The 11,301-nt window shown below is 44.4% G+C and overlaps 1 protein-coding gene across 2 annotated transcripts in view; it reads right to left on the reverse strand.

Moving 5' to 3' along the window:
• Positions 1-267: 267 nt before the first annotated feature.
• The window catches only part of BCL2L14 (BCL2-like 14 (apoptosis facilitator)), a 36,288-nt gene continuing 25,254 nt past the window's right edge, over positions 268-11,301 (reverse strand). For both annotated transcript variants that reach the window (XM_011993645.1, XM_011993646.1), the window contains exons 4-6: positions 9,854-9,924; positions 5,466-5,732; positions 268-1,378 (exon numbers count right to left, since the gene is read on the reverse strand). In XM_011993645.1, the coding sequence (XP_011849035.1) occupies positions 1,340-1,378; positions 5,466-5,732; positions 9,854-9,924 (377 nt within the window). In that variant the 3' untranslated portion in view covers positions 268-1,339. The remainder of the gene's footprint in view (positions 1,379-5,465; positions 5,733-9,853; positions 9,925-11,301) is intronic.

The following is an 11,301-nucleotide window of genomic DNA, read 5'->3' on the forward strand; positions in this document are numbered from 1 at the left end:
GAGGTGGAGGTTGCAGTGAGCCGAGATCACGCCACTGAACTCCAGCCTGGACGACAGAGCAAGACTCCGTCTCAAAACAAAAGAAAACAAACAAACAAAAAAATGGAGACTTCTCTATCCCTAACACTGATGACTTCCATGTGGGAGAAGAAAACAAAAGAGAATAACTCATTTGATTGAGATGGGTAGGCTAGTGAAGCATTTGATAATAGATAGATCCAGTTTTCCCTTGAACCTGAGAGTATGTCTGACTTATTGATGTATTTATTCTTCAAAGGTTTATTAAGCACCAATTTTACATCAGGCCATCTGCTGGGTACTAGAGATCCAGAAATTTGTAAGACCTTATATTTTATAGTATTTTTTAAATTGTTTTGTGTCTTGAACACTTACTATTGAGCATATTTCTAAAAATCCTTAGACTGCACAGCCTCAATGTCAGGAAAACAATCAGGGACTGCGTTGACAGAAGAGGAAATTGGCAGCTTAGCTGAGAGCAGCACATATTAGAGACCATAAGTGAAGACATAACATTAAGTACCAAGAAATGTTCTAAGCACTTTATGTAAATTAACTCATTTGATGCTCAATCAGAAGACTTATTACTTACTAATCAGAAGACACTCTTTTGACAGTTGTCTTTCTATGTATTTATTTTACCTGCTACCAATCATTGCACTACCACAAAGAATGATGAAGTCCCAGGGACCTTGGGAAGAAGAGGTGTGGTCCCTGAGAAAAGGGTTGAGGGGGTATCGAAGTAAAAATGTTGTACCAAATGGAAGTTTTTCAGAAAGGCACAGACAACAGTTATCTCTCCAAACAAATGGAAACTCTTAGCAGTAAACCTAAGAGTTTCTTTAGGCTGTGTTTACTAACGTGAAGAGCAACATCTTCCTAGGTATTAGGCCACCCCAAGTGTAGTTTAAAAATAAATAGTACTAGAAACGGAAGTGTAAACACATGCACAGTTTATCATTTCACCCCTGTGAGGTCAGCAGACATCTGTAACACACTTTCCCTACAGCAGCTAACAAAGGCAGGATGATGGTATCTGTTCTGAGTGTTTGGAACAACATCGCCACTTATCTTTATAGATTTCCTCGGGCACTCAATGGAGGGCCTGAAAAACATCAATGTCAAGGACTACGCTGCTACGTTCTATGAGCTGGAGACGAACAAGGCCTCTCCTGATGCCTCTCCAGTCACGGGAACAATGGTTTTGAAAACGTCAGTGCTCCCTCTGCCTTGTACATTGTAATCTCCTGTAGTCCATCTGAGGCCAGTGCACACAGGGCCACAGCAGGCGATGAGTATTCCTGACGACAAATCTGCTATTTCAGTCTACTTCTTCATGTGATATCCCAAGTATTTTTTCCTAGAGGGGGAAAAATAGATTCTTAAAATTCCAAGTCAGATTTACTGTCGAAGTGAAAACATATGGCTGCTAACTCCGCTCTATCCCAGGCACGACCCAAGGCTCAGGAGACCATGTTAGTTTGGGGGAGGGTTTGGAGAGGTGACTGGCATTCTTGGTATGCCTGCAAGGAAAGCATCAGCTAAGGTCTTAACGTTACACACCCAGAGTTAACAGGCTGGATCTTTTCTTGAAGATGGGAGGGCTTCGAGGGTGTATTTAAAATTCAAAAAAAGTGGGTACTGAAAGGTCAATGACTATGGAGGTTACAACCCTCTCCTTTCAAAGTGCTACAGAATGGGTGAGGTGGCAGGACTGCAAGGTAACTATGTGAATGGTGCTCCACAGACAGAACAAAGAACCGAAGAGTAAATCAGAATCTCACAGTAGCTTGTTTGGCAGCCTTGTAGATAGAGTTGCTATTCTTTCATTTGATCGATTCATTCATTGTTCTACAAGTTCTGGCTGAACATCTATGGTGTTATGTAGAGGAATGGGAGCTATGGGAGATTAAAGGAGCCATCATAAAATACACAATCTCACCCTTACAGATTTGCAGTTTAGTTGGGAAGATGACATGTACTCCTATGAAATGTGGAATACTGAGATAGTTAGGAACCCTGAGCTTCCGGAAAGCTTGTGCATGGGACTAGATTTCTCTCCTCCCACACTACTACAAGGACAGCACAGACAGCCATTGAGACACTTGGTGCCAATGGAAGTCCCAGGAGGCTTACTTCCCAGTGTCTTCTTTTTTTTCCGTTAAGGGACTCTGAGCACATGCCCCAATCCACATGTCCTTCACACTTCCATAGCTCATATCAGTTCATAAATATTCTTTATCAACATCCTTTATTTTTTTTGTACCCTTTGGAAAAATTAGTCATCCCCTCTCACATTATTTTTCTCCCCTCTCCTAATTTCCACTGACATGCTCCAAATTAAACTTAACTACGGCCAAGAGTTAAGATTAAGGTTTATGATAACTTGGATAAGAAATACATTTTGAATTGAAACTACAGATGTTAAAGAACTAGTGCCATCAAGTTCTGAAGCCTTTGGAAATCCGCTTTAGTATTCCTATGGAATAATTCATCTTTTTTTTTTTTTCTAATTGGAACTGTTTTTTTTTCTCCAGTACCAGCAGCCAAATTAAAAAAAAAAAAGTATTCATCTCTCTTTCCTCTTTTTGATTACTAGAATTAGAACTGCTAGTTTTATAAAAGATTTATTGAAATATAATTGTGCTATAAAATTCACTAATTCAGTGAATTAGTATATTCACTTTTAGTATATTCACAGTTATGCAAACATCACCTCTGATTTTAGGACATTATCATCACTCCAAAAATAAACTTCACATCCATTAGCAATTATTCCCATTCTCTCACCCTCAGCTCCTGGCAACAAGTCTGCTTTCTGTATCTATACATTTGCCTATTTTGGACACTTCCTATACATGGAATCATACAGTATATGGCCTTTTTGCCTGACTTTTTTTCACTTAGCACAATGTTTTTAAGGTTCATCCATGTATCAATACTTGCTTTATTTTTATAGTGGAATAATATTCCATTGGGTGGCTATACTACATTTTCCTTATCCATTCATCATTCATCAGTTGATGGACATTTGGGTTGCTCCCACTCTTTGGCTAATAGAAGCTATGAACATTCATGTGCACATTTTTGTATGAAAATATGTTTTCAACTTTCTTGGGTATATATCCAGGAGTGGAATTGGTAACTTTATATTTAACATTTCTGGGAACTCCCAAGTGGTTTTCCAAAGGGACTGCACCATTTTACAATCCAACCAGCAACATAAACGGTTCCAATTTCTCCACATCTTCACCAACATCAATACTTTTCCTTTTCATTTTAGCCACCATAGTGGTTAGAGCTCAATGTTGCTTTGATTTGCATTTTCCTACTGTTGAAATGAAGATGTCAAACAAGCCTCTTTTCATGTGCTTTTAGCCATTTATATATATTCTTTGGAGAAATGTCTATTCAAATCCATTGCTCATTTGAAAATTGGGTTATTTGACATTTTATTGTTCAATTATAATAGTTCATTATATATTCTAGATATGTCTTTTATTAGAGATATTATTTGCAAGTATTTTTCCCCATTCCGTGGGTTGTTTTTTTGTTTGTTTGTTTTGTTTTGTTTTTTCACATTCTTGGTGGTGGTGTTCTTGGAAGCACAAAACAAAATCCAATGTATCTATTCTTTCTTTAGTTGCTTGTGCTTTTGGTGTAGAACCACTGCTTTTTATAGCATATTTATGGTATTTTAGCTACATTAGTGGATTAAATAGATTTTTGAGAGCTGGCCTGTGAACCCAATTGATAATTATAATTTCTCTGAGAAAATATATTAAGAGGACTAACAATGATTTTTTAAATGAATGCTTGAAACATAGTCAATTGGGAATTTGATCATCTTTTGTATATTATTAGGGTGCAAACATGAAGTGTTGGAGATTAGAGGCTGTGCAGCCTTTGAGCCAGAAGGGTCAGGAGAGACTCTGGGGCAGATGAGGGCTCGAGGGGGTTGTTGGAGTAGAGGAATCCTGGAAAGAAGAATAGGTAGAACTAAAACAATGTTGAGGAACCTGTCCTCCTTTTAGAATAAACTAAGGCAGCTTAAGTTTAGAATTCTTAAGAACGGCCTTGGTTGTTCAGATCAGCCACTTAGGGTTATCATACTTGGTGCAAAAGTGGAAAATAGAAAGGAACTCAATGTACAGAAACTGAAGACCATGGCAGGCACTGAAGACCATGGCAGGCACTGAAGACCATGGTGGCTGCTGAAGACCATGGCGGGCACTGAAGACCATGGGGGGCACTGAAGACCATGGCGGCCGCTGAAGGCCATGGCAGGCCGCTGAAGGCCATGGCAGGCACTGAAGACCATGGTGGCTGCTGAAGTCCATGGCGGGCACTGAAGACCATGGCGGGCACTGAAGACCATGGCGGCCGCTGAAGGCCATGGCAGGCTGCTGAAGGCCATGGCAGGCCGCTGAAGACCATGGCAGGCGCTGAAGACCATGGCAGGTCGCTGAAGGCCATGGTGGGCACTGAAGGCCATGGCGGGCACTGAAGGCCATGGTGGCCGCTGAAGGCCATGGCAGGCACTGAAGGCCATGGTGGCCACTGAAGACCCTTGGGCAAGACCAGCTGCACTTGCCTTCTGTGAGCAAGGAGACCAAGACTGTGTGGAGGTCCCAGGGTCACTCCAGCCATGCCTAGAGCCAACTCAATCCTCCTGCTGGCCCCTGGACCATTCTAGTGGAAAGCGAACTAAGGATAATGTGGGGTGAAGGTCTGTCCGCCTAGGAATGCCTAGGCCTGTTAAGAGTTAAAGTTCCGGAGTAGCACATTTTGACACGGTGGACCTTATGTAGCCGTATGAACATGGCAGTTTTAAGGAGACCTGAGGAACTGGGGATGAGGGATGGGAGAGGGTTTGAGGCCTAGGGGAAAGAGGTCTGTTTTGACTGGTATCAGGTAATTGAAAATGAAAGTTTAACTGTTGGCTTTTTATTCGGTATCAAAATGTCACCCTCAAAATGGCTGGGTCAAAGCAGCAATGACAAAATGTCGTGAACCCTGAGTCTCTGCATGAGGCTTAGTCCCTGCGACCTGTAAGTATCTGCAAATGTGGAGAACTGTCTGCCTCCCCTTGTCTCCCTGCCAGACTTCCGTTGCCTGCAAAATTTGTGAAAACAGAAATTACATCTATCTAAACATTTCTTATCTCGGCATCTCCTCATTTCCTGTTCCATCTGACCAGTCCCTCTCCATCCACACATACCCTACATACCCTTGGAGAGCTCAGTAAATATTTATTGATGATGAAGATAATCACTAAAAATATGTTCCCATCAATGGGATCTATCTCTTGCCACTCAAGTGTCCTAAACTCATGAGAACTGCTTCATAGATGTGTTCCCTTCATAAAAAATTAAAAAAAAAAATTCCATCCCATCTCATCTCTTCTGAGTTCTGAGAAAATTTGTTTTTAAATACGATACGCTTACCCATCCACCGTGCTGCTGGATCCATGGTGAGAAGTTCTCTTTCAGGTACTTGGTGCCAAAGCCCAGCACCCTGTTCATCGGATGGTTGTCAACAGCTGTGAGCTTGGCCATGACGTCTATTGCAAGGGCAGCCTTAAAGCCCTGAGCTTTGACCTCTGATTCTCCCCTGGTGTCCACACCCATTAGGACCTGGTCTGTGATGGTCTTGAAAACAGAGTAGGACAGCCCATCCTGGAAGTGGCCCATCAAAGCCTTATCTTTCTTCAGCTGTGTACAAGAGAATAAGCACTCAGTACAGTAGCTTGGCTCCAGGAGGCAGACGGAAGTTCTTTCTTTAGCTCAAATGCAGGCCATCAAACCACCCCCTGGAAAACCCTGGATGCTGGTGTCAACCAAGGGAATGGGGATGAAGGCAGCGTCCTGCAGAACCAGAATGGGCATGTACCACTCGGTGAATTCATTCCATCGGCACAAATATGTGTATGAAATGGAACAGTCAGTTCATCTGACATTTAACAGATATTTCCTGAGCACTTATAATGGGCAGCTAGTATGGATGACTGAGATGCAGGTCCTCACTCAAAGGGCTCACAGTCTAGTGGGAATTACAAAACAATGCAATGTGCTTTGCTGGAGGTAGTGTAATGGACAGGATCTGAAGCTTAGGAATCACTGTCTGGCTCAAACCCCTGGATTCACCTCTTACTTAGCTATGCAATCTTGGGGAAATTAACCTCTCAGATTCAGTTTGTCATCTCTAAACTAGGATGGTGATACTATCGATAGTATAGGGTAATTATTTTCTTTCTTTTTTTTTTTTTTTTGAGACGGGGTTTCACTCCCATTGCCCAGGCTGGAGTGCAGTGGTGTGGTCTCGGCTCACTGCAACCTCTGCCTCCTAGGCTCAAGCGATTCTCCTGCCTCAGCCTCCCAAGTAGATGGGACTACAGGTGTATGCCACCACACCTGGCTAAGTTTTTTCTATTTTTTTTTGTAGAGATGGGGTTTCGCCATGTTGCCCACTCCTGGGCTTAAGCATTCCACCCACCTCAGCCTCCCAAAGTGTTGGGATTACACGCATGAGTCCCTGCACCCAGCCTTCATTTTCTTTTCTTTTCTTTCTTTCTTTTTTTTTTTCTGAGATGGAGTCTCACTCTGTCGCCCAGGCTGGAGTGCGGAGGCGTGATCTTGGCTCACTGTAACCTCTGCCTCCCGGGTTCAATCAATTCTTCTGTCTCAGCCTCCAAGTTGCTGGGACTACAGGCACACACCACCACACCCAGCTAATTTTTGTATTTTTAGTAGAGACAGGGTTTCACCATGTTGGTAAGGCTGGTCTTGAACTTCTAATCTTAGGTGATCCACGTGCCTCGGCCTCCCAAAGTGCTGGGATTACAGGCGTGGGCCACTGAGCCCATCCCCAGCCTTCATTTTCTTAAGAAACCTTTATTATTATTGTTTTTTAGGGACAAGGTCTTACTATATTGCCCAGGCTGGTCTCAAACTCCTGGCCTCAAGTGATCCCCCCACCCTGGCCTCCCCAGGAGCTGGGATTACAAGTGTGAGCCACTGTGCTTGGCCCTATACTATAGGGTAGTTGAACACTTTATAGTGCTGGACATAGAAGGGGTGCTCTGGAAATGCGAGTCATTTTTCAGGATGCTATGGGAGCATGGAGGTCAGGGAAGACTCCCTCGCGTGCATATGTTCACTTAAAAAAACTCCAATTCACTGATTTTTTTCCCATTATTCTACCCTATTGATTTTACCTCCTGGCCCTCCCTTGAACCTGGTATCTCTCTGCTTTACCTCCTTTGGGCTACCATGCCTTTAAAACAAAATCAAGGCTGCCTCTTCTGCTTTTGAAAAATCAGGGCTCATATCAAAAAGCTATATATCATCTTCATTTAAAGCATTCTTGAAATGTCTGTTAATATGCCAGTTGTCATGTGAAAATGGAAATTTCTTAGTGAACAGGGACAAAATATTTATTTGAAATTCCTCTAGTTCTGTCCTAGAGGAATGATAAGCCAAGTGGGTTTTCAACACATATTGTTTCTAAAAGGGATATCTGGGGGATGAGTCAGATGCGATTGGAAGATTTTGGCAGACCTGTCTTTTCCCTGAACCAAGCCCACTCCCACCATCCAGGCCCCGTCTGGGTTGTGACTCTGCAGCAGGCATGGCCGGCCTCCTCCATAACAGGGGATGGACTCCTCTTCATCAGTTTTCCAATGGAGGAGGCCAGGCTCAAAACCCTAGCAGGCAGCCAAGTCGGGACTGTGCCAGAACAGTAAAAGAATCAAACGCCACAAAGACAGGGCTTCCATCGGCACCTCCTCACCCCTCCCCTGCCTGTCCCTCTCGGGTGCACCTGGCTCTTTGGCCTTTCCTGGAGGCGTAGGATGGGCCTTTGGGCTGTGTGTGCCCTCGGGACCAGTGGCTCTGCAGATCCCCTGCAGCCTCACACATGGCATTCTGCAGTGGGAGCTTGGCACCCACAGCACAAGGTCACACCTACCGTGTGTCCCTAGCAGAGCTCCCTAGTGGGGAAGTGTGTAAAGGAAATAACAACCAAGGCTTTGCCATAAACAATGTAAAATATCCGAACTCCTCAACAGAGAGCAGCAGGCAAAGGGAGGCTTTTGAAAGTGGTAGTTTGTGGGGGTGAAAATGAAACCATCACTCTTCACAACCTGAGAGATGGCCTTCGTCCCACCTCCAGCACCCCCACTCCACCTTGCCCACCTCCCTGACCACTGACCGCAAGTCACCACTTAGGGAAGCTGGGAAGGAGGCTGCCGCGAGAGCCACAGAAACTCCAGGTTGTAAAGAGCTCTTGAGGATGTCTAAAGGATCCCTCGGAGTTCTGTGCTGAACTGCTAACTGGTATTGGCACCTACTTGCAATTCTTCCTGTGACAGGAAGATCATTCCGTCACAAGGCGCCCGTTGACTCTGATGGGCAGCCTGGAGTACCCATTCTCCAGGAATGGAAGTTCGTTCTCACCATAAGTAGAAATCAATCACCCCATACTAGGCATAATTTCTGTATCCATGATACTAGCTCTGGAGAAATGCAGGGGTGCCCTTAAATCACGCATCCTGTTCTATCTCTTGCTTCCTCTGCACCCCTCTCTACCTTCTACTTGTGGCCCCAAAGCTCACACACCCCGTTCTCTTTTCTTTAACCTAATATCCCTGGTTTTCTCGCTGTTTCTCATTCTGTCCCATCTCCCAGGTGCTTCGCCCTCTGGGTCACCAGTCTCTGGGCACACTTCTGACAAAGCTATAGAGACAGGAGCTGTTTCGTCTTCCTGCAGAACCTCCCATCCCCACCCCCGGGGTCTGACTCCCTCGCCACAGATTCTGGCAAAACAAGGATCTATGTCTGCAAGCCAGATGATTGACAGATCCTAGAGACTACCCAGTCGTCTGTGGGTTATGGACCCAGGAGGCACAGAGAAGCCCTTCTGACTCTGTTGAAGGTTTGCTCACCAACTCTTTACCTGAAGACAACTCTCACCCGTTCCTGAGTGGAGGGATGGGTCTCAACTTCCAAATGGCAGGAAATCCATACATTCCCCCAGTAACACTAGCATGCCTCCCTGGCTGAAATGCTAAGAGAGCCCTTAAACAGACAACAGTCCAGCAACTACAGGGGAAAAAGATTCCAGAACGTATTCCAGCTTTGGAGCAACCGTGGGACACAGATACCCAGCCTGCAAAGCAAACGCGAATCTAAACTTCAGTGAGGATCAGTTACATAGGGAACGACATTAATAATTCCATCCAGCAAATTTTAATTTACTGGTGTCTTTTCCTGCAATAACAAGCTCCTTGTTCAGTTTCCAAAAATTCCAAGGAGGCTCCAGAAGGTTTACTTATGTTTTCCAAAGTGACTCATTTTTGAGATTCTACCAGCATGAAGAATTTTGACTCCAAGGGAAATAAAATTTAGGACTAAGTAGAAACCAGGACTTGGAAAAGGAATAAGGTAGGCCGGGCACAGTGGCTCACGCTTGTAATCCCAGCACTTTGGGAGGCCGAGGCTGGTGTATCACCTGAGGTCAGGAGTTCGAGACCAACCAGGCCAATATGACGAAACCCTGTCTCTACTAAAAATACAAAAAATTAGCTGGGCGTGGTGGTGAGCATCTGTAGTCTCAGCTACTCGGGAGGCTGTGGCAGGAGAATCGCTTGAAACTGGGAGGTGGAGGTTGCAGTGAGCCAAGATTGTGCCACTGTACTCCAGCCTGGGTGACAGAGCGAGACTCCGTCTCAAAAAAAAAGAAAAGGAATAAGGTTGCAACCTGGAGTACAATTCCATCCTCGTGTACTAGTGCATGGGCACAGAAATCAATCACATCAGTTCAAGGTGTTCCATACCTTTCTTTCCAACTGATCCCCTGAATATTTCAGCAGCTCAACAATTTTGGCTATTATTTGTTCTTCTTCATCTGTCGGGGAAAATTCCAGTTATTTCTTTTAAGAGAAACAAAAAATAATCTTACATTTTTTCAGGGACCATGAATGCTTGTGGCTTGGTAAGGGCTGGAGGAAGAGGCATGCTCTTTTTTTTTTTCTGAGACAGAGTTTCACTCTTGTTGCCTAAGCTGGAGTGTGATGGTGCGATCTTGCCTCACTGCAACCTCCACCTCCCAGGTTCAAGTGATTCTCATGCCTCAGTCTCCCAAGTAGCTGGGATTACAGGCATGTACCACCACGCCTTCTATTTTTAGTAGAAATCGGGTTTCACCATGTTAGCCAGGCTGGTCTCGAACTCCTGACCTCAGGTGATCCACCCACTTCGGCCTCCCAAAGTGCTGGAATTACAGGCATGAGCCACTGCGCCTGGCAAGAAGCATGCTAATTCTTACCAAGTAAATCTTACCTCGCCTCTTCTGCCCAGACACAAACCACACTAGGGATTTCTCCTACAGCCCCTTCCTTTCCTTCTTTCCCCTTCTTCCTTTGCTCAGTCCCCCAGCTCTCAGTGTGACATTCATCTCTATAGTTACCTTAAGCTTGTTGTTGAAGACATCGGTTTCACAGCACAGGATTCCGTCTATGAAGGTATTTAGGAGGAATATTCTTCTGGTTTTTGGATTTTTCCTCAGCAGATAGTGCTTTTATCTTATGGACACCATAAATCTCATATTTGATTATATTTCCCTCTTTGGGTTAGTTGCTAGAAAGTATAGAGCCAAATTTGTGGCCCGCATCTAAGAGAGTAGATTGTCTTGCTGGCCTACATTTTGGAAATTAACCTAATTCCCAAATCCATCTTATTTTCCTGTGTTTGTTTTCTTTTTACAAAGATATCTTTCAAATTGATGGATTTTATTTGACTAAAATTTATTCTTTGTATGTTGGGTCTTGACAATAAGGTGGGATAAGTAAGTAAAATTAATAAATTCCCCCATGGCCAAGGCTAAAAGGGCAGATGGATAGGAACGTGGCCACAGTTGGTGTATGGTGTGTGTTGGGGGGGACAGGGGCGGTGGAGTACATGAGTCTTGCTCTGTCACCCAGGCTGGAGTGCAGTGGCACGATCTTGGCTCACTGCAACCTCCACCTCCTGGGTTCAAGTGATTCTCCTGCCTCACTCTCCCAAGTAGCTGGGACTACAGGTGTGCGCCACCACGCCTGGCTAATTTTTTGTATTTTTAGTAGAGATGGAGTTTTGCTATGTTGGCCAGGCTGGTCTTGAACTTCTGGCCTCAAGAGATCCAACTGCCTCGGCCTCCCGAAGTGCTGGAATTTCCCATGTAAGCCACCGCACCCAGGCTTGGCAAAATAAATCTTCTTCTTTTTCTACTTTTTTTTTTTTTTTT

The sequence above is a fragment of the Mandrillus leucophaeus genome, unplaced genomic scaffold, assembly GCF_000951045.1.
Source record: "Mandrillus leucophaeus isolate KB7577 unplaced genomic scaffold, Mleu.le_1.0 Scaffold431, whole genome shotgun sequence".
NCBI classification, from domain to species: Eukaryota; Metazoa; Chordata; class Mammalia; order Primates; family Cercopithecidae; genus Mandrillus; species Mandrillus leucophaeus.